Raw genomic sequence first — 24,529 nt, forward strand, 5'->3', positions numbered from 1 at the left:
CTGTGAGGAGGCATAGCTAACTTTACAGATGCATTCCTGAGCCTCTTCTCTAAGATTTCTGGGAAATTAAAATAGAAAGGTAAAGAAAATATGCATAGATAATGAAATATATGTGTCTATATACATAATACAGATTTTTACTAGTACCAAATATATATATGGGAGATTCAGGATTTTAGGTAAGGATTTGCAAATAGGGGCAGGAGGAAGAACAGAAGGCTATACATAGGCTGGGAATAATTTACAACCTTAATTACACAGATTGGGGTTTTCTTCTTTCTTTTAATATGACACAACGAACCATTCAAAGGGCATCTGCAGGTTTCATCATATTGAGTTTGTTTTATAATAAAGAAAAACTGCCCTGGGTTCATAGTATTTAGCCTAACTTCAAGTTGGCTAAGGGCAGATGAGGTACCATTGAAGAAGAAATAATAACTAGCTTTCTTGAGGTCACAGAGCATTGGCAAGAGTTTCTGAGAGCGGAGTAAAAGGATTGGGCAGGGCTGGAGTGGGCGAGTGCTATGTGCTGGCAGCAAGGGAACTGGAAGATGGCTCACAAAGTGGATACCCATCACCTAGTCCATTCTCCAGCAAGACCAGGGAAATTACATGATCTTTTCCCTATTTCAGCTTTGCTTATTATGAATGAATTTGCAAGACAAAAAAATGCAAGCAGGTAATCTTATCTCTACTGAACAGAGTAACATGTTGCACCAAGGAGGGAAAGAATAGAGGCACTGTGATACGCCCCCAAATGGAATATTTATATTTTTAACTGTGGCATTTAAAAAAAAAAAAAACAACCAGCACCTGTTATATTTAAAGTAATGAGTAGTCACTCTAAGGTGGCAATCTAAAAGCAGTGCTGGCTGCCCAATCTCCCTTTTTTTATCCTGGACTTTTATTGGAGAAAGTTAAGTGGATTTTACCAAAATTTCTCTTTGTCTGATGGAAAGGCAAAAATGTTCCTGGTGTTTTCTTGATTGATTTACTGTGACTAAATAATTTCATATAAGGCTTTTTTTTTTTAAGATGCACATCTATGTCACACTTACCTTCGGGTGAGGAAGCTGCTTTTTGGGAAAAGACAGCATTTGCTTTACTCTTCTTACTGATGTCATTGTTTACAGACAAGCTGGACTGGATTTTTCTGTGCATCTTCTGAGAAACAGGAGCTGACATTTTGTGATTCTCCACAGACACATGTTTGGCTCCATGAGGAATTCCATTCCCATTGCTCATCCTTGTGTGGCCGCCATTCTTTATCTTGCCTGTTTCCTCCTTGCTGGGTTCCTGTGCTGATGTCTGGAGTTGAGGCAGACGTTCAGGTTGGGCTGAGGTAAACACACAAACAAACAAAATTAATTTAGTTAAGCAGAGAAGCTAATATTTTACAATAATGAAAATATAGATTTGAAAATATAAATAAAAAAAATACAGACTTGAGATCTAACCCATGATGATAAAACTAAAGAAAAGGGGAGCTTATGGAAAGGGAGAGGAAGAAGAAAAAGAAGAAAAGGTAGAAAAGGAATGTTCCAGAAGGAAAAAGGAAGGAGGAAGGAAGGGAAGAAGGAAGGTAGATATAGCTCAGAAAATTTGGAAAGGAAAATGTAAATAAATTTAAAAAATTCGTACAAAAATATAAAATTAGAGAAATACAATGAACTATTTGGTAACTTAAAATAATGCTTAAGATAAAATATGTTAAAAAAAAAAAACAGTAATTCCACACTGGTTCAGTGAAAGCTGCTCTTGGTTTTTTTGTTTTTTGTTGTTTGTTTTTTGGTTTTTTATTTTGTTTTTGCTTTTGTTTTTCTCCTAAATACTATACACAAAATACCAGGATCTCATCATTAAACACACCAATTACATTTTATAACGAAAAGATGAATGAATTCAGACATTCAAATCTGGAGAGTAATCAAACACAGTTTTCTTCAAAATAATTTTAAATCTGGGAGAAAATCTTTTCTGTGTCCATTATTTCAATTTCATTTTAAGGAAAAACAACTTCACTCTGATCTAATGTAGCTGTCAAAGGCAAATGTGCACACTTCAGAACAAACCCCATTTGAGTCTGACCAAAAAAAGAGCTCACCTTCATTCATCCCTCTTAGACAATGCTACATCTGAAGCCCCAAGAAAAGAAAAAAGTGAGAAAAATTAAGAAAAATGTCAAAGTTCTAGAAAGGAGGACACAAACTTGTGGAGTTGTAACATGAATGAATAATCTAAGTTACTAAAGGGCAAGAACTGAGAAGATGTGTACAGGATAAACTGCACAAAATTAACAGAATTCTAGAATATCAATGGTAACTAGTTAAGAGATGAATAAGGAAAATTTAGATTTTCATCATAGGGTAAAAATCAAAATCCTAACCCACCCTGTAAAGCAATAATAGAGGCCCAGAGCTAAAGCAGGAAGACGAGCAGACATGCGTACAGGTGTCAAAAACTTGAAAATATTACTGAAAAGTGTGGAGGAGTCCAAATACATAAAGGGCATAAGAAAGTGAGTCCTGTTATATCAGTTTGGTAACTCTTTCCCACTAACAAGAAAAAAGAAAGGGAAAGGATAGAAAGAAACCCATTTTAGTTTAAAGTGGAAAGATAGAATATATTAATTGTACTAAGAGGGGTTAATGAATTTAATAGTTTGGACAATGCATCCTTGAACCATTCGGTGAATAGTGATAATCTTTGTTGACCAGCATTTCTAAACAGCTGCATGCGACCCCAGGACCAGTATCTACAGCCCAGCCTCCTAAAGGGAGATCCACTTCCTAGGAACATGCAATCTTGTGATTTAGAGAATCATCTGTTCCTGATTCGTGGAGCAAACCAGAATGACATCCTAATGGCAGCTACTGAACCCACTGCTAGTGATGCCGATGCATTTCAGGAGAGGCCAAAAAAGACAACTAAACTGGATTCAGGATCCTTTACAGAGCACTTTCTAGTAATCTCTCCAAATAAATGGAATGTTTGAGCTACATCTCTACAACTAGCACGTCAAGCAACCTGAGAGTTTGATGAAGGTGAAATGTCATTGGCCACGGCTGGACAAGGCCTCATCAAGCAGTCAAAAATGTCTTCTCATGCTCTAGGCCAAGAGAACCTAAGAATTACTATGTAACAGTTTGTCAGTCTCATTAAATAAAAAGACAGTGGTAGACGATGACTGTCCTGCCTCCAAATTCTAAACAATGAGAGATTTGACCCTTTTTTCCCCGCCTAACAGAACCAACTCTGGAAATTATGGGTTACTGTTCAAGTGATAGTTTAATGCATCGATAATGATTTATCTACATTTCAATCTTCAAACCATATCTATTTCTGAGGGCAGTAAAATGATAGTACTTTTATTTTTTGTTTCACTGTCACCTGATTATTTTTCTGTGGTTTCTGAATTACAATGAAATAAGCAAATATTAACTCCTCACTTCCACATTGTTTAAACATTAAAACAGTTTTTTTCATTGACTGATTTTGCCGCATGTGTGCCGTACACGAAATCAAAACGGGATAAGCTTTCTCTTACTCATCTCAGTAGAAAGGAAGTGTAACTTCACTCATTTTTCATGGCTATGATTTTAATCGTACGGTCAAGATTCAATTAAAACTAAACAGGAAAACAGTATTTTATTTTCAAATGAAGAGCGAAACTGCCTGCCTGATTTTACCACAACTATTTGGTTTATAATAGATTTCCTCTTATTGTGTACAAATCATGTATAGCTCAAAAAAAAAAAAAAAACCCACGCATGCTAATACGGAGATGACACAATGCTTTTTAAAACACAGGCAACGCCTGGGGACCCTCGCTCCAGCTTTAATGATGCACTGCTCTCATTCAGCTGTCTCTCTTTTTTCAAATCTTTACATATGTGACAGCTCTCAAAAGTAGACCATAGACCATCTGGCATTTTCCGAGGTATAACTTGTGCAAGTTCAGCCCTATTGGGAGTACACCGCTATCTTCTGCCTGTGTTATAAAGAGACAATAGAATGTAGAACTTAGGGGTTGTTTTGAATTATTCATTTTTTTTGCCTGTATATTCAAGAAATTTTTTTACAAACTCTGCATTTTGTACTACATAATCACATGCGTTAAAGGTACAAAGAAACTTTTTGACACCTCTTTTCTACAGAAGGCTGGCATTTTGTTTGATATGTGAACATTCAGCATCTGCTATATCACTCCAAACAGGACGGGTGCTGCTACAAAAGACCCCATTTTAAATTTACTCTCTATGAGCAAAAATGTATTCTCCATATTCAGAAACGAATGCAATACATGTCAAAATTTCAAATACCAGGTATTAGAACAGTCAGCATCTTCAAACCTGGATAGCACTGGTCACCTGATCACCATATGTGTAGGGATTTTTCTTTTTTAACCACGACTCATACAATGCAGCATGATTGTAATTTTAATATCCATGATGAATAGTTACAAATGTCTTAAGAAATACTGTACTTTCTAGGTTCAAATGTTTTCAATCAGGGAGGAAACCAGTAGACTTAGGTCTAGCAGGTCTCAATGGGGATAAAAACATGAGGGTAAAGGAGTCGATAGCATGAACTTCTTTTGATAATTAAAAAAAAAAAAAAACCCTTGGTGATATCGTAGCTAGCAATAAGTACACTTGAAACTGCAGCTGCTGGAATAGCAATAGAAAGCCATGTTTTATTCCAGGGTATAATCTATTAACAGGAGCAAATCATCTTTATTGCTGGTCTCCATCAAAGCTATATTTAATAAAATTACAAGAGTTTTCGTGCACTTAGTTAATTTAAACGGTTGATGTACACATAAAAATCTCACTAAATCCCAAGTTGCTTTCTTAGAAATAGCTTTAGGGTTCTTAGTGGGTATGCAGGACCACATGGTGACTATAGAACAGATGGAAAAACAGACAAACACACACAGAGAGTAATGGTAGAGATGTTATGTATGCAATATACTACATGGATATATGTGTATAAAATAGAGTACTAAATATGTTATTAAGATAGAGCTCTAATCCTGACACTTTCTATGCATTGGTATCCTTAAGTGGGAGATGAAATGTTTTTCAATATGACCCATGATAAATCTATACTAGTTTTTGGTTTGTTTGCTACATTGGTTTTTCTTTTTACTACATAATGTGAATTTAGGTAAACTCCAAAGGTGACAATCCTCTCTTTTTTATCAGCCAGGGTCAAGACTCTATGTGCAGAGGCTAGGTGCACATTTCTGCTAAACTCTGCCCTGCCAGAATCTCTACATTACCTTCCAAGAGCTTCTGGAACTCATTTATTTACCTCCTGATTTTATTTACCTACAAAGAGTCTCTGGACTCTTTTGGTCACATATCCTATTTTCTATCTTCACTGCATCTAATGTGAACCTTTAACATATTGTTATATTTTGGAATTCTTATGTGTTTTGGAACATTCATTAAATTGCGATCCCAATCAGGTGCTATGGCTCCTTGGATGTGAGTTCACAAGACGGAAACAATTCTTGAGTCTGGAACACTGAAGTTTATGTTAAAAGATTAAATCAAATGTGAAGGAAATTAAAAGATGACAATAGGAAGTAGTACTATCCAAAATAAAAGAGACCAACTGTTCAAAATTGCTGGGAGAAGTAACTGGAATATGGCTACCATATTTCATAAAGAACACTATCACATAATTAAACATATTTAACACCTGGAGGCACATAAATTCTGGCAAATGCAGTTCCATGTTGTTCAAGGCTGGTATCTAATCATGTGCTGAATCTTGCCTTGAAGGCAGATTCAACCATTGGTCCAGGTTCTCAGAGATAGACTTGTTTCTACACCCTCCTTCCAGGCCTGGCCCTGAGGCTTTGGGTGTGACCTACCCTGGGAGCCACCAGGCTTTAATCACAGTTGAGAAGCGTAACTCAGGGATGTTGAAAGATTCAAATACCAGAAGTCTTCATGGCAGCAATGAGAAGACCGACTTCCCAGTCCCAGTTTTTGGTCCTTCCCTTAATTTCCCTTGCTGAGTTTACCCACATTTTAATTTTTTCTCGTTTGCCTCCTGTTTTTACATTCTGTGATAACGCTACTAATTTTTTGTTTTCCAATCTTCTATTGAAAAACTTCTGTCAAATAAATATGCAAACATAATCTTGCATTTTGTAGGAGAAATATAATAAAAATGAATAAATTCAGAAAAAAATTAAGGAACATAGAACATTTTTTCAGTTAAGATGTATAAATTTCTCTAAAACATCCTCAAACTATAAGTCAGTGAAAAGCAAAATCCCACTACTTTTCTCTCTCCAGACACAGGAGATATGCACGCACATACTGCTTGATTATTCAAATGAATGAAAAGTCTGGCCTTATGATGTTTCTTAGTCTCTAGATAACTTATCTGGGTAGAGAAGATTTTATTCATGGACTTGAAAAGTTTATATTTCCAGGTTTGCTTATAAAGCATCATCTACAAGCTTTATGTATATGATAAAATAGTATTCTTACTGGGTAATCTCACAGCATTATAGAATTTGCTATGGTATCTCTTTGTTTCCTGACTCAAGAGATACTTCTATACCTTTCTACCACTGAATCAACTGATAAAAATGATTGCCATCTATAATTATTAATACTTATTATATTATGGATACACCTAAAAGTAAATGTGTATGCATTTATACATAATTTACAGAAAAGGAAATTACTAAATATGCCTTATATTATAGAAACAATAACTCAATGAAACAATTACCATTAAGGTATGATCCTTCTAAAAGCTATTTTTTTTAGATACTGACATTTGTATAAGATGGCAGAGAGCTTTAAGAGTAGCAATGAATTCATCTCTTCAAAGGAATCATTCCTGATTTGCTAATAGGCACTGGACTCTGGGCATTCTATAGTTAAAACACCAAAGTGGTATTGGGCTGTGCACACCAACCAGAAAACTCGGGAAGCTTTAGGAAGAGATGATTTTCCTAAAAGCAACAGTCATTTTTAGTCATATGCAAATAAATTTTAGCCATATGCAAATAAATCTAGACCATTGTACCCCTCTATACAGACAAATTTCGAAAAGCCTCTGAAACCAGAGATCAAGCAACCTTTCATGAGATATAGGATTGCAAGGAACAGCCAGAGATCTGGATGCACCGAAGTTCAAATAAGCATGTGTGTTAGCTAAGTTGCAGCAGGCTAATTATTTTTTATTGTCTCAATTTAGTGTTGGAATTAAAAACACTACAAAGGGGAATAGAAGATACTAAGCAGGGGGAAGAACAGCACTGGAAACCTGAAACGTTAGACCACAGCAAATATCTTTCCATATCCTGCACAGGAGTACAGCAGAGATTGGAGGCTCTCCAGTGGAGAAAGCCCAAGGAACAGAAGCACATATTGCCTGGAGCAAGCCCCACTACTGATACAGGCTGGTGACAAGAAGCAGTTAAGTGGTAACGAAAAGAAAACAGAGAAGGCCAGATCTCAAAAGTAAAAGGGGCAAAGTACCATAAAGATGAGGTTCTCCATAAGGAAACGGGTTGAGGGGAGGAAGAGAGAAGGGGGAGAAATTGGACTGCTACATAAAACTCTCCTGAGGCCTTTCCACTCTTGTGGTAATCCCCGAACCTAAATGTTTGTTATCAACTGGAGAAGAACTGCTAAGTCTTCTCCAAGGGAATCCTCTCTGCCATGGCTGTGATGGATATCAAACAAGGAAATCTTAGCAGAGTCCTCCAGTAAACAAACTCACTGCACACAGCAGGACACAGGCCTAAGGCAGGGAAGAAACTCAACAAGGAAATGCTGTGCACAGGCTCAGCTCATACTATTCTCATTACCAAGTATTCCAGAGACCCACCCTGTTCCTTATCCACCCATACAGGGGCTGCTCTGCATCACCTTCACTGTCTTAATCTACATATTGATGACAACAAGTTGAAGCAAATTTGATCTAGGTTGGTCTTCCAAATAATTTCAGAAGAGGGATACATATCACCCAGCAATCTAGAAAGGAACAGGCACTAGATCTAGATGACAAGATCTACGTGACTAGTTTCTCACAAGGAAAGATGAAGTGCATAGGTGTTTGGGAGGAGGGGGGCAATTGGATCTCATTAAGTAAAAAACGGAGCGAAATTATGTGTATAGGACAGAAAGGATCTGCTGCAGGCCCAAAGTATAAATGTATGCTGCTGAGCTCAGGTCACTAGAGCAGACACCTATGCTTGTCTATTCAACATCTCTCTATTTCCCTGGCAACAGTGTAGATATTAATGAGAATAGGACCTAGGTTTGCTGACAGTAATTTCTGCAGCAATGAAGTGTTTTTAGTTCCATGCATTTGTACACAGAACTTGACAATCCTGAGTCTTCAGTGACTCACATTGACAGCAGAACGTTCCTTGAGGACAGGATCCTGTATTCCTAGAATCCCATCAACCTTATCAGGCACATGCATGCTGACAAAGAGCCTTGTATGATGCTCAGCACCCAGTGGACACCCAGTGAAAATTAGCTGATGATGATGAATGATACTAGCTTTTAAGCTGTCACTTGATCCCTGAATATAATAACCTTCCTGAATAAATCAAGCAACAGTTTGGTATTCAGTACCATTATAAACTTCATCCTTCACCTTCCTGGGCCTAGGGAATTGCTGTAAAAGCATAATAGAAGGAGAGTAGAACTGTAGTGAAGATTCAAGAAACTCTGTCTGTTATAACAAGGGAATTAAAGATTCAGTTACCGATATCATAGGATGTGTGGAGAAATGCATCAAAAATGCTCACCAAGTAACCTTTCCAAAAGTAGCATGCAAAAAGTCATTGCCAAATTATATATCTAAGTGGACCTTCCCATAACAAAAGCAAACTCAACTTAGTGGGCAAGCAAAGACTGGGCATCTTTGAGCACGGGGCAATGGATGTACAGATGACATCACAGGTAAAAGGGATGGAGTCAGGTAGAATGCTAACCTAAAATGCTAACCAAGTAACTTACTGCATAACAAGGAAAAGGTATTTCTGATAGCTTAAATAAAGTAAACCAAAAGAAAAAAAATTTCCAAAAGAAACGCCCCCAGTTTCAACCAAGCACATGATCCTAAGTTCACTGGTGAGCAGCTGCGATGGGAGCAACTTCAATAAGTGGCCTGAGACTAAGAAACCTCTGTTCTTTAGGCTTAGTAACACTTCTTGTTACAAATGACATTCCTGCTGAAATAATGTGAAAATTCAAGACTGAAAGTAAAGTTCGAAAAGTTGACTCAAACGCTAATCAGGCCCTAATCATCGTGTTTGACTCCTACAGAGGATCCTGGCGACATGCCTCTATAAGGAAGTGATGCAAAGGATCACTAGATTCACAAGTAGAGTCTCATTTGCACACTTAAATATGCACATACACAGCAGATATATATATAGCAGATTCTAATCGATACATAATAGGAAAAATAAATATGTACGTGAATAAGGAAACCAAACACTGTTTTCTCTTTCACAACCCCAAGGTTAAAATCTTAACTTCTCTTTAATACGGTTGCTTTAACTTTCCAGATTCTGATTTAGATTATTGGAGTCATCAAATTACAGTATTACTTGACAGAATAAAATATTACTTAAAACAAAAGCATCAACAAGTGGCTACATATAGAGGGACAGAGCCATTAACCACACTTGAGGAGTCACAGACTGAGACCATTTACATAAATGGTTCCTCTCCTAATTTCTCCATTAAAATACACTAAATCTATCAAGGTCACTTTGCCTGCAAAACGGCTGAAATAAGTCATTATAAAATATTTGTTATGTACTATTCTAGGGACAAGGGATCTAACAGGGAACAAATTTACAAAAGAAGTCATCTACCACCATAGAGCTTATGGATATTTATGATCTCAAGTAACAATAAATCCAGAGGACATCCCTATGAGTGTTAATTTCACATTATTGTCATTAAAGGCAAGGATTCAAAAGTAGGGAGAGTAGCTATCAAAATGACATCACAGTTTTCTGGTGTGCCAGACATCAGAGTGAAAAACGCGTGGCATCCTCTCACTAACTACAGTTCCTTCAATGGTTACATGATTTACATTTCTGCTGTCCTGTGCTCAAGGACACACTAGCTTCACTTGTACAGTATGTTGAGTTTGCTTTTGTTATAGGAAAGAAAAAAAAACAAAACAAAACAAAACAAAACAAAAATAAAATCACTTTTATCTATACAGCTTGGCACATTTTCCTAAGCGACAGCATCCTTTGCGAGGGTGTGTATAAACAACACCCTGCAGAAGCACAGTGCACAGACACATGCTGTTTTGTTTGCACGGAATATGTTTAAATCACAGTGTTCTGGAAGAAGGAAAGGCAAAGACAAAACTGAGATACAATATCAGAAAGCAAGGATAAAACAAAACAATAAAGGAAAAATACGGCAGAATGGGAGATGAAAGAGGGATGCAGGAGAATGGAAGAGACAGATGAAGGCGGTGTTGAGGGATGAGCAAGAGCACATCCAAAAGAACCCCAATTCCACAAGCAGGCTCCCTGCGGATCTCAACCAAGCCTCCGCTCACACAACCCTGTGGCTCATGCCGCCCGTGCTTAGCATTCTACCTTCTGCCTGGGCCCCACCAGTCCATGTCATTTCTTGCATAAAGTCATCAAGGCCACCTAATAAGAACTCTCTACCTCCAGCCCACTTTCAAACTAACACAAACAGAACCAACCCAGGCTCTATTTGCCTTACTGTCCTGATAAAGAATTCCATGTTTATTTTTCCATCTTTAGGATAAAATCAGTACTTTACTGAAGCATTCTCGGTGATGCCTTCATCTCAGACCCCAGCATTTCCCTAGTCCCCAGTTATATGAAACTTGTCCCATTTCTCAAATTTGTCAGTCTCCCCAGGCCATTGTGACAGTCTCTTCTATTCACTGCCATGGAATGCCCTCCACTGCCTCTTACTTCAAACCTACACCACAAATTCATCAGCTCTTCATCTTTGTTAAACGGTTCTACCTGAGACATCTGTAGCTCCCTCCTTTTGGAATGAAGAAGAAACATGTATAAAACACTGCCCTCTTCACCAAACGCTGTATTCCTTTACATCAGGCATCTTGTTTATGTTTATTATGATACCCATGTGTCATATGCCTACAAAGCTCCACATGGTACCTGCTCCAGCACCTAGAGCAACAAACACTACAAAAATGGCAGAAAGAGAAAGATGGAAGCAGTAGGTCTTGTTCCTCAGCGTCCGGTTTCATTTTTTAAATGAAGCACTGATAACGATATAGTGCTCTCATGGACACTCTAAGCAGAATTGCCTTTCCCTAATAGAATCTGGCTTCTTTCTTTCCCTTGGTGATGTTTATAACGTGTGTCAAGTATCCAGATCCTCTAAATCCCCAACCACCCAGCATAGCCTGTAATTCATTAGGCCTATCATGATTTCTCATTCAAATGAATTAGGGGAAAAATGTCAAATTTATGGATTATCATGAACTTCATATTAATTTCACATTAGTATAATATTACCAATTATTCCAACAGTGGACAAGAAATTGTAAATAATTAGAGATAATAAAAAGCTAAAGCAACAAAATGTTTTAGAACTTGAGGTGAACAGTTGGTGCAAACAGCTGTTGTGCAGAGAACTGGGTTTGTTGCCGGTGAGGTTGGTTTTTTGTCTTGCTTTGTTTTGGGTGCTCTGCTGCCTATTATCACGCACTTGCTGAGTGTACTTTAAGTATCAGACACAAAGCACAGGCTAGTGAAACGGTGGTGAAGAGCACCAATAGTGCAAAATTGACAAAGTATGTTTAACTATTACAAAGTAAAAGAAAAAATAATAAACTACTCAAAAGAGTATTTTCCAAATAACAGGGGGAAAAAAAACTTTTCCATATTGGAAGGCCATAAAGGCCATCTCAACAAAGATCTGAAAGGAAAAAGACCTCGCAAGGAGAAGGAAGGGGAATCTGGTCAGCCTAACAACTTGGCAAAGCCTGGAAGCCGATAGACCTCAGGGCTTTTGCTGACATGAGAAGAAGCCAGCCTCCCTAGGGAGATCATACACTGCCCTTTGGATAATCCATTTATCACACAGTTAAAACTATAAACAATAATGAATATGCTGGAAAAACATAGGATGTGCTTTCGTAACTCTTCCAGGAAATACTGTTCTAGATCCTGTGTTTCCTTACCATAAGCCCATGACTACAATGCATTATTCATTTATGAGACCATTCTCAATTTCCATTGACCAAAAGAAGCTGGAGTAAATAGTTTGATGTGATTCAAGACACTCCCAACAAAAGGGCTCTTAGGAAGTTACCAAGCACAGTCATCAACTGTATACAAATGTAACATAAAACCACAACTTAGAATATTAGGAAACATTTACAGAAATTTTACACTGTAATTATCTTGCAAGAACAAAAGAGATATACCCCATGCCTCTGAAATGGGCTAACCAGTTTATGCTGCCATTTGGTGAAAACTGATCTAGGGCTCCAGAGCCATGGAGGAGGAATGGCTTGGTGCTCTTTCAACAGAGAAAAGGGTTTCAAGAATCACAATGCTGTTCAACAGATCTTAGAACTGAGGCCATTCCTCCAGTTTGTTTTTACCATATTTGTTCCTAACCCTGCTTCCTTGATCAGTTAAAGTACATAAGCCTCAGGCAATAATTCTCAAGCTTTGTCCAGCTTCAGAGAACTGAGCAACATATTTATCACATGTTATTTCTTCTCTGGGAAGGATTTCATCTTTTCCAGCATGTGATCACAGGACCATAGGTAGACTGCTGAGCATCAGTATTTCCTCAGAAAGACAAACTACCAGAGAGTAACTAGACAATGTGACAGTGAACTGAGTACATTTGCCTTCACAGGGTTTTAAAAAAATTCCTGTTATCCTTGACTAACTGTTTCCTATTAATATAGCTTTTCATATCCTGAATTGTGGGTTACAAATTACAAGTGATCAGCACATATTCTAGTCTATAAACAAAGCTCATTATCAAGAATTATATACAACCCCCATTTTAGGTATCCTTGAGAAATTCCTTGACTATTTCATTTAACCTCACTCTGTCACCTGAGAAGCACAGGTTATACACACCAATTCTCATGGCATCTCGTTGATCCATAATATTCCAAAACCATGGGTCGGATGTCCATTGTCAGCAGGTAGGTACATAATATGTGTGATTATACTGACACATTTTTGAAAACTGCATCATCCACATATCTACCTTGTTGGAGAATTGACTCAGCAGTTAAAACAGTTGTTGCTTTTGCCAATGACTAGGGTTCAATTCCCAGGACACACGTGGCAGTCTCAATCTCTATAACTCTAGCTCAAGGGGATCCGATGCCCTCTTCTGACCGCCTGGGACACCAGGCACAGATGTAGTACATACTCACATAAATGCAAGTAAAACACTCATACACATAAGATAATAAAATACATAAGCTTAAAAATAAATGATGTCTGTCAATGACATTACTTAGCTTTTCCCAGAGAAAGAAGAAAAAGGGGTAAGTATAATATCTCTTCTAGAAAAAAAAAAAAGAGTTTGGGAGCAACACCAGCCTGCATGTAAAGGGGCAATCGAGTACTTTTCTACATCCACCAACAAACATCAACTGAGCAAGTACCAAGTCCCTTACTCTCCAGGCTGCAATAACAACCAGAGCAATCAGCAGGAGGTAAGGTTACATTCCCGCCTCTTTTGGTTGTTGCTCTTCCAATTAGAAATCCACTGAACAAAAGGGGACATGAAGCAGGGTGTGGTGGTGAACACCTTTAATCCCAGCAGAGGCAGAGGCAGAGGCAGAGGCAGGCAGATTTCTGAGTTTGAGGCCAGCCTGATCTACAAAGTGAGCTCCAGGACAGCCAGGTCTATACAGAGAAACACTGTCTCAAAAAAGGGGACGGGGGGAGTATGAAAATAAACATTTTCTATGTCTGATTCATAGCATCTGGTCCACATGAGTAAATGCTTAAGGAGGAAGTGGGTAGAATAGTGAATAGTATACATGTTACTATGTGGCTCTGTCTGGTTTCGATACTCAGTTATAGATAAATAGAGCAAGCTGGCCTTGCAACTCACAGATCTGCTTGGCTTCATCTCCCAAGTGCTGAAAGTAAAGGCATGTGCCACCATACCAAGCTTCTTTAAAAAAATGTTAAGCTCATGTAATATGACAAAATGTTAGCCCACAAGTATGAGTGGCAATACATCCATGCTTGCACTATCCCCCTTTTTTATCTGATAAGGTATGCCATGAATTCAAACTCAAAGTTAACCTTAATTAGACTGTGCTCACTGTAATGCCTTCCTATTTGACACATTGCACAAAATCTGGTCAGATAGGTTTTTTGTCAATATTTTCTGATCATATACAATCTGGTCAGAAACATTTCTATAAGTATTTTACGATCATACAATAGAAGCCACATTAGATCTGCTCTCTTCTCCCAAAAGGCTGAGTGAAGAATGAGATGTGGAGTCATACTCTGCTTTTGTCCCTTGCTTCCACTTTAAATCTTTACTTGTGCCTGAAAATGCAATATTTCCAGAGCAGCATAATCTACAGTGTACTCATACTTCTCCCTCTAGCCCCTTAATTGAGGACTTGGACATTGAAGAGTGTATTTAGATTATCTTGCTTGACCAATCAACTGAATAACGAGAAAGGAATTACCTCTAAGTGTAGACCAAAGATGGCTGGACTTAGAGTTGAAAGACAGAATGACTTGCCCAACATCCCATGACAAGTAAGCTCTGTTTAGAAATAAAATCTAGTTCCATCCATTTGCCTAAGAATTTCATGAATTCTTCTCTTTTAATAGCCGAGGAGTACTCCATTGTGTAAATGTACCACATTTTCTCTATCCGTTCCTCTGTTGAAGGATATCTGGGTTCTTTCCAGCTCCTGGCTATTATAAATAAGGTTGCTATGAACATAGTAGAGCATGTGTCCATATTACATGTTGGAGCATCTTATGGGTGTGTGCCCAGGAGTGGTATAGCTGGGTCCTCAGGTAATACTATGTCCAGTTTTCTGAGGAACCGCCAAATTGATTTTCAGAGTGGTTGTACCAGCTTGCAATCCCACCAACAATGGAGGAGTGTTCCTCTTTCTCCACATCCTCGCCAGCATCTGTTGTCACCTGAGTTTTTGATCTTAGCCTTTCTGACTGGTGTGAGGTAGAATCTCAGGGTTGTTTTGATTTGCATTTGCCAATGACTAAAAATGTTGAATATTTTCTAGGTGCTTCTTAGCCATTTGATATTCCTCAGTTGAAAATTCTTTTTTTGGCTCTGCTCCCCATTTTTTGATAGGGTTATTTGGTTCTCTGTAATCTAACTTCTTGAGTTCTTTGTATATATTGGATATTAGCCCTCTATCAGATTTAGGATTGGTAAAGATCTTTTCCCAATTTGTTGGTTGCCTTTTTTCCTTACAGAAACTTTGTAATTTTATGAGGTTGCATTTATTGATTCTTGATCTTACAGCACAGGCCATTGGTGTTCTGTTCAGGAATTTTTCCCCTGTGCCCATTTGTTTTAGGCTCTTTCCCACTTTCACCTATTTAAGTTTCAGTGTATCTGGTTTTATGTGGAGCTCCTTGATCCACTTGGAACTAAGCTTTGTACAAGGGGATAGGAATGGGTCGATTTTCGTTCTTCTACATGATTACCAACAGATGAACCAGCACCACCCAGAAAGTGTCTCACCTGAGGATCCATCCCATATACATCACCAAACCCAGACACTATTGTAGATGCCAAGAAGTGCACGCTGAAAGGAGCCTGATAAGGCTATCTCCTGAAAAGTCCTGCCAGAGCCTTACAAATACAGAGAGAGAGAGAGAGAGAGAGAGAGAGAGAGAGAGAGAGAGAGAGAGAGAGAGAGAGAGAGAGAGAGAGAGAGAGAAATCTAAACCGCAGGACCCTCCCCCTCCCCAGGCCTCAGCTTTTCTAGGTACATAAAATCTTTCTCTGAATCTTGGCATTGTATGCTGCCTGAACCCGCTCTGTGTCCTACTCTTGTCAAAAACAAAGCTTGCTATTAGCAAATTAAATTTGGGCCATTACTGCATTTCCAAGCTAAATGACTAATGGCATTTTCTCTTTTACATAAATACTATGCTGCATGTATCTGTCAATGGTAGCATCTCCAGTTCTTTCAAAGTCTTCATATGTTAACCTTAGACTATGGGCGCTACCAGCACACCCATCAGGTGGACAATGGATGGAAATTATCTGAGCTGAAATGACTCTTTAGAAAGATTTATAAAAGTAGGGCCTGTGTAAGAAACCATCATTGTAGCATGTAACAGTCAAAGGACTGTAATTTAATGTGGTGTGGCAAATGGGTATCACAGAGGTACTTTTAGGATAGAGATACATATGGTAACAAGCTGATCACCTAAAGAGACTGCCCATACATATTGTCACTTTTCTTACTCATACACAAAGAAACAAAAATGATAGCACAGTAAAGAGGAAGAAGGAGAAGAAGGAGAAGAGGAGAAGGAGGAGGAGGAGGAGGAGGAGGAGGAGGAGGAGGAGAAGGAGAAGGAGAAGGAGAAGGAGAAGGAGAAGGAGAAGGAGAAGAAGAAGAAGAAGAAGAAGAAGAAGAAGAAGAAGAAGAAGAAGAAGAAGAAGAAGAAGAAGAAGAAGAAGAAGAAGAAGAAGAAGAAGAAGAAGAAGAAGAAGAAAGTCCATCCATAAAGGATGCCTCCAACGCTGAGAAGTGCTATTCGAAAACTACAAACTGCCCATTTTTCAATTCACTGTAATTTAATGTTTTGGACACTAAAATCTGTCATTATTACTGACCAGGCTGTAATTGTTCCCTCCCAGTCCTACCAGAGCTCTAGATTCTGACTCTGAGAGCTTGGGTGTTTAGGCTCAAAATGGTGTGGTTAGCCCTTGTTTTAGTTTAAAAAAAAAAAAAACCTGCAGAAAATGAGCACTCCCACATGGTCATTGCACATTAAATAAATACCCTGGGAACTGTACAATTCAAATGTTGTTACCTTAACATAGTAGATAACATGAGGAAAACAGGCTAAATTAGAGTCCTCTTCCCAAGCAGTGGTATACTATGCCCCTGTTTCATACAACTGCAATGAACTCAAGGCTTATCAAAACAAGCAAGTCTGTGCAAAATGTGAATGGAAGGGTGGTGGGTAGAGCAATGTCATGGGCTTCACTGTTCAAGAAGAAAGGTTGCATTATTTAAAATCATGATGATCACCACACCACCTGCAGGATATATACTTCAAAAACTCAAAGCAGCCAGGCGGTGGTGGTGCATGCCTTTAATCCCAGCACTCTGGAGGCAGAGGCAGACAGATTTCTGAGTTCGAGGCCAGCCTGGTCTAAAAAGTGAGTTCCAGGACAGACAGGGCTATACAGAGAAACCCTGTCTCGAAAAATTAAAACAAAACAAAACAAAAAACAAAAAACAAAACAACAACAACAACAAAAAAAACCCTCAAAGCACTAAGGCTTAATGTGGTGACACAGACCTTTAATCCCACCACTTAGGAATCAGAGACAGTCTGATCTCTATGAGCTCAAAGCCAGCCTGATCTAAATAGGAAATTCCAGGGCAGCTAGGGCTACATACTGAGACCCTGTCTAAAAAGAACATCAAGAAGTATAGATTTCATTTTTGTGGATTTTTATTATTTCTATAGAGAGTGCAGAAATGTGAGCATTTGTGACACTGTGCTATATATTACGTATTTTTTTTTGCTAGGTAGTATTTATTATGTATTATGACTATGATATGACTATGTCATGCTTATACCATAAATCATTTTACACTAAGGTGCCTTTAAGTCATTTTAAGTTTTGTCAGTTATTAAGGATGCTGCTTTAAATGCATAGAATAAAAGTTGCAGCCAATGTGAGGAAGTATGATATTTTCTTTGTGAGTTTCTTTTAAAAGAAGGAACAAGCAGAAAACTGCATACATGTAGTACTGTGCATTATACATACTGTAGCCTCATCTTCCATGATGAAGGTGCAATGCTCATATTCCACATAAGGATGACTGGAAAATCTACCAGACAAGCAAATTCTAGTTTAGTATACGAAATCTGTGCAACCAATCAGTTCCTTGCAGGGAGACTCTACTTTCTCTTTCACCTAAGACATCCTGCACATTACAACCTCTATTCTTCTTTCTTACCCATTGTTTATTTCATGATTCCACAATTTCTTATTCTATGAATGCTGACTTTTCAGAGTTGCTCATTAGCAAAGAAAAACTCATTGTAATTTAAGTACTCAAGTCCTATGTAGTGTTACATATTGTCATGCGATAGCTCACATACAAACACGTGGTTGTTATGAGTTCATTGACTACAAACAAAGGCGCCAGTGTATTGAAGTTGTGTTCTTCACGAGGCTCGAAGCACTGGCTATCATTCTTGTTTTACTTTCTGTCTTAAATAAGCAAACTATGAGCCTTTATATCATAAGAATGGTTTAAAATCGCACCTAATAAATCTTCTCAGACTTCCTCTGTATTTCCATACCATTGAAAGAAATAGCTGATATTGCATAAAGTTTTGAAATACACTGTTCTCCAAAGTATGTGCTTCATCAGCAATTTATTTTAACATCCACATCTCCCCCTCAAAGGGAATTGAAACTAATTATGTATTGTCCCAAATGCCTTGATACCACTGATACCATATGGATTCATATATTATTCAAAAAGCTGATTTTTTTCCTCTTATTAATATGGCTCTTCGGTAAACCGTATCTCTATTACAGAAGACCTCACTTTCCTCCAAGAACAAGCTCTAGATGTAATAGTTAAGATATTCTTTCCAAGTTATCTACAAACACTTGATTAGAGACTGCTTATTCTAGGCGTTTTTAACTGAAAGAGAAAGCTTACTCCAATTCAAGACACAGTATCAAAGGAAGATGAAAGAGGCAGGTGTGTGTAATTCTTCATAAAATAAGATAACATGATTTTCGTCTTTAGAACTTCACTCATATATAAGATAAACTTTGATTTTTATTTAAGGTATCAAGAATACTAAGACAATCAAATAATTCCTTAAGATTACATCTAAAAGACTCTGAAGTCCTTTCATTCTGCCATGTAACAAGGCTACATGTGCAAATTAAATAGTTCTGTTTTAATATAATGAGACTGACAAGCCATGCATAGTGAAACTAAAAGTAAGAAACACATCTGAACAATGTTTGAGAAAACAATTTCCCCAAAGGACTATGGGATTAAAAAAAGAAGAAGCTGGTACCTGCTCTGCTAGTCACACAGATGGGGTTTTAGTGGTTTTATTAATCATAAGAAACTGCTTTTTTTTTTTCGTTTTCTTTTCCTTTAAGGCAAATGTTTAGCTGATAACTAATGCTCAGATTATTCTACAAATGCATCTGTTCTGGGGCAGTATGTTCAAGTGCAAACCTTACTGGTTTCTCTGCAGACTGAAATTATCCAGGGAACTCAAGGATGGCTAAGTTCCACTCCCACAAGATTCCAAGTTAATTGGTTTGGGCGGGACCTGGAAAACTGTTTGTTAAGCTAACATGAAGAGTGGGACCCATTGCTCCCCACAGAGGGATGTGACCACAGCATCTTGTCCCTGCCCCACCCACGTCTTCAACTTCAGTCTTTTAGATTTCTTCTTATTGAAAAAGAAATGGTGTTTTAAAAAAGAATGGCATATGCCAAGGTCCTTATCTCTCCCTTGGAATGATACCAAGCTCAAAGTTATGAAAACCAAAGCAGTTACTTTTCTAAGATGTCACACTTATATTAAAACCAGAAATTGTCTTGAATTTATTACAGAAAAATATGAAATATGGAAGGCATATAGGATATTGCAATTATTCTAACTTTTTCCCACAACTCAACAGTAAGATAGGCTATGGCCTCATGGTTAATGATAGTGAAGCAACAGGCATTTTCATCAATTTGGGCTTGAAATACTTACATGTTAGAGAAAATAAATAAATAAATAAATAAATAAATAAATAAGCACTAGAGCACCCAAGACATCACAAAATCCCTCCCCTCTGATTAAAACTTCCCTTTATCCAACAATGAACACAGAATAGATGAAACAACCTGAGAATGGTCCTGCCTGTTCTATGTGTACAAAGGGTGCCCCAAAATTCTTTGAGATGCCAACTTTGCCTTGAGGAGACTTCAGCCCCACAGTGGATGAGCAGGTCACACACAAGTGGACTGCAACCTCAAAAACAGTAAGTTTGTTCTGAGGGAGGCAGGCTGGCCCTGTCCTGATGAGAGCAAAGGTACTGTTCTTGCCGTTGGCTGGACAAATAGAAGAAGCACAAAGGAAGGCCTGCCCTGAAGGACAAAGGAGGAAGAGCATGAACGGGTTCATGAAAGGAAGTGGTGAGATCAAAAGCAGGCCTGATGTTAGTCCCAGATTCAATCACCCAGGTTCATTGCCTGAAAGTTTCCTGGGGTCCTGGAATTGGGCTTATGTCTATGTCATCAAGCTAGGTGACTGTAGGCACGGACTTGACCAAAATCACAAATCGTTGCACTGGCTAAAAAGGAAAGAGCATTGAGTGTCGCAAATGTGGGTATCTGGGAAGACAACAACGTTGACACAACCTTAGAAGGAATGGTATGTCTCAGAGAAGAGAAACCCAGGCTCACTACAGAGGCAGACAGTGGAACTAGATATGAATAGGGAGGAAATGTCATCAGAAGTTGTGTTCCATCAAATACTACAGAAAGGATAAAGAAGAAAATTAGTCTACTGGAGTGTAACCATCAAGTACAGAAGACTCTTGAATGGTACCTATATCATTTTCTTCCTCTATCATCTACAGCCCTGGAAGCCATATTTACTTCTAAGGCCAAGTTGTGGAAAAACAGGAAAGTGAATTCTGGATTTGAAAATCTTAAGCAGAACAGATTTTGGTGCAAATAAAGACAAAGGTTTTTTTTTTTTTTCCATATTTGCAAAATAGCAGAAACGAAGTCAGCTCTTCAAAGGGAAGAGCTATGTCAATTGATGATGTTAAAAGAAGCCCTGGGTTAACCAAACACTGCGGAGCCATGACTCACAAGTCAGGATTCTAGTCAGAGTTCAGATGTCCCCTTCGGGTTAAGCCAGAGGTATGCATGCTGGGTAAAGGGTCACAGTCACAGAACGCACACTTTGATTCACTAAGCATCTGCTCTCTCCTTTCCATTGTCACCCGGGAATCTCAAACACTAAGAATTCAGGACTGAGACGCACCACCAATTTAACATTCAAAAGCATTCAAACAATAAGATTTTACTCAATAAGTCTCTAGTAACTTTAAACAAGTTTGGAACTTAGAGAAAAGGCAGTATTATTCAAGGTATCTTTTAAACGGATATTTTAATAGTTATACGTGTTTTATTTCATTGGATCATTAGCGTAGAAATTTAAGTCATTTAAAAATTAACTAAGTTATCTAAAGTTATTTAGAATGTCAGTTATGTCAATATAAGTATATTATTGATCTTTAAAAGAAATTGTCAACACAAACATCAGCCACCTTACTTCAAGTATTTAAAATTTGAATTTATAGGAAAATGGATTTAGCTTTGTTCCCAATGGTAAATTATTAGATTTAGAAATGTTTGACTTCATAAAAGAAATGGGACTTGTTGCTCTTGTCACTCTCTGTGGCTGGGACAGTAGCTTTGTAATGTCAAAGGAATAGTGACAGGACAATCTGCAAAGTGGGAAAGGGGACAAGGAATGGCAGGCAGCATCCAGAGATGAGACGAACTGCCATTTTCTGGCTGAATCAATTATTCATAACAATTTCAGATGGTGGGAATCTCTATTTCTTAAATTTTCCAGGCCAAGTTCTCACAAGTTCTCAAGAGCCATGGCAAATGTATTTAATTAAATAATGTTCCAAGGCAGAACACATTCTGTATCCGCTCCTGTCTCTGTTTCACTTAATGCAATTTTCACCCTCTAATAGCATCATTGGAGAGCTTTAGAGCGATTTCCCCTGGTTTTTGTGTATCTTGCTGCTGAAACCAAGAAACTTGGGAAGAGTTCGGCTCTTAATGGAGAACTGTGTAGCAGTGATTTGCTGCTGATTCCTGAGGACTAGTTGAAAGAAACGGGAGAAGTTATAGCATTGATTCTTCCCTCTGCTGTGTCGAGAAGGGAACAGAGCTTCTGAAAGGGGTTAAAAGGGGTTTCCACAACCTCTCTCACCGTGTACACCCTCATCCTCCGTTTCAAGCCATGGACTGAGCTGAAAGCAAGTCTCACCCTCCTATAGGCTGTGGTTGGTGTAGATGGAGACGCTTCCCTGTGCAGAGATTCTCATAGTTCCTTCTTCCTCAGCTATATCAGCTACTCAGTGGTGTTAACTAAGAGATCAACAGATTTGCCGAAATCCAGAAAACCCCATTCACCATGCATTGCAAGAATGCAGAGAGAAGTAACTTATAAAATTAAGATACAGTAGTGCTTCATGCTTAGCAAAACTAAATCCCTGCTACTTCATGACTACCTCTCCATCTACACCCTGCTTTACTGACATGTAACCTGTATAGATAGCTACAGAGAGCCCAGTTCTTAAAATAGCCCAGCACTGAGTTTAATGCTTTCTCTGTTTGCTTAAAATTCATAGTGGTTTTGGAATAAAAATTTCTCTCTCCCTCCTCTGTGTGTGTCTCACTCTGTCTTTCTTTCTGTGTCTCTTGTGTCTTTGTCTCTGTCTCTCTGTCTATCTCTTTCTTTGTGTCTCTCTCTGTCTGTCTCTTTCTCCCTTCATCCCTCTCCATTTCTACTATCGTCCATCCCCCAAATTGTGTGGTGGTTTCTGCTGTTTTCAGAACCTGAAGAAAAAAAGTTAAACTTTCCTAGCCTGGCTATAACCTGAAGCTTGCCCTATGTATGCTTGGGTGGACTCTGTCTCTACTCTTTTATTTTTGCTATGTAGGAGCACTTGGGTTATTTTGTTTGTTTGTTTTGTTTTGTTTTGTTTTAATATTATCAAATTACATTTAATATAATAAAATAACTCACTTAAGAAAGTGATCAGAAATGCAGACTAGGTACACACAATATTAGGTGGATACCTTTCACCTATATGTCTACACTCAATTTCACCAAACTCTCCAGTAGAACTACTGTAAATAAGTAGCCACATACCTTGTAGTAAGAAAATATATATGTAATGCTATATATACAGGATACAGATAGCTATACACATCTATATCACGAAGGGAATACTCATCATGACATATGTATTTTTTCATTCAAATGTTGTGTGTTTACTGTACTAGATGAAAAAACCTCTTAGAGTCCTATAATAATCAAGGGCAGCAGCTTCAAATGGCCTGCATCATTTCCCACCTTTTCAGCGGCTTAGTGTGGTGATATCAAGCTACTACTGTCCTATCTGCACACAAGCACATACAAGCACACAAAGAGAAACAGCTGTATAATCTATTGAGTATGGGCACTACTGCAGGACAGTTCCTCAGAGAACCCAGGTGTAGCATACAGGCAGCTAAGGCCCCAGCTTTCTCCCCCACTAGGTCTGTTAACAGGAAGAAACACCTGCATCTCTCTGCTACCCTGCTAGGCAACAGGGGACTTTTTCAAAAACCTCCAAAGCTTTTGTTGAAGTTATCCCTCTGAGTTTGACATGAACCATTTCAGTTGTTCATCCCCATGACCACCCTTAGCCCTGATCTCACCTAAAATGGTTCCACTTACATATTGTAAATCCTTATTTTCTGTTATTATATTTGAGCTTCTCTTTCCACATTTCCTATCGAGCAATCACAACTAGTCCTTTACCTTGACTCTGAAACAACAGAAACTTTTCTGGAGTATTTGTTTTTTTGTTCTTTTGGTTATAAACCTCTTCATGTCTTCTCTCCCCTATACCCACAGCTCATCATTTTAAACCCTCTGATGACAGGACCTTAAATGCTGGGCCCCATTGTCCTTGCATAACAATTAACATTTATTCGAACCAAAATCCTTGGCCTTGTTCCCAGCACTTATTTCATCTGCCTGCCTTCACCTTACCAAATAATGAACCTCGTGAATAATACCAAATGGTTCACATCTGAGCTCCAGAGGCTGAGGCAGGAGGGTTGCCACGAGTCTAGCCTGGCTAGTCTTGCCTAGAGTGAGACCCTATTGAAAGATCTAAGAGCAAAACCCACTTCCTGTTTCTTCCTTCCTGCAATCCTCTGTGACCTAATCTTGACAAAACACCTTCCTTTCTTATCTCAATTAACTCAACAGTCTTATCACAATTTATGGAATTCAGTCCTTTTCATTTCTATTTACTTCCCAAAGCATTACAAAAACAGTCTTCCAAAAATAAGTTCAGATTAAAATAGCATAAACCTTATCAGGTCAAAACTCCAACACCATCAGTCTTCACCTAAGGAAGTCTTTCCCTGCCATCACTCTCTTCCGCTAAATCCCACACGTTATATCCCAGTATATGCAAAA

The 24,529-nt window shown here is 38.3% G+C and overlaps 1 protein-coding gene across 3 annotated transcripts in view; it reads right to left on the bottom strand.

Annotated features, from left to right (window-relative positions):
* The window catches only part of Mdfic (MyoD family inhibitor domain containing), an 82,243-nt gene that overhangs the window by 29,752 nt on the left and 27,962 nt on the right, over window positions 1-24,529 (bottom strand). For all 3 annotated transcript variants that reach the window (XM_085840812.1, XM_021164706.3, XM_085840811.1), the window contains one exon: window positions 1,059-1,337. In XM_085840812.1, the coding sequence (XP_085696938.1) occupies window positions 1,059-1,337 (279 nt within the window). The remainder of the gene's footprint in view (window positions 1-1,058; window positions 1,338-24,529) is intronic.

The sequence above is a fragment of the Mus caroli genome, unplaced genomic scaffold (genome assembly GCF_978045245.1).
Source record: "Mus caroli unplaced genomic scaffold, Mus_caroli_1 scaffold_7, whole genome shotgun sequence".
Taxonomy (NCBI): Eukaryota; Metazoa; Chordata; class Mammalia; order Rodentia; family Muridae; genus Mus; species Mus caroli.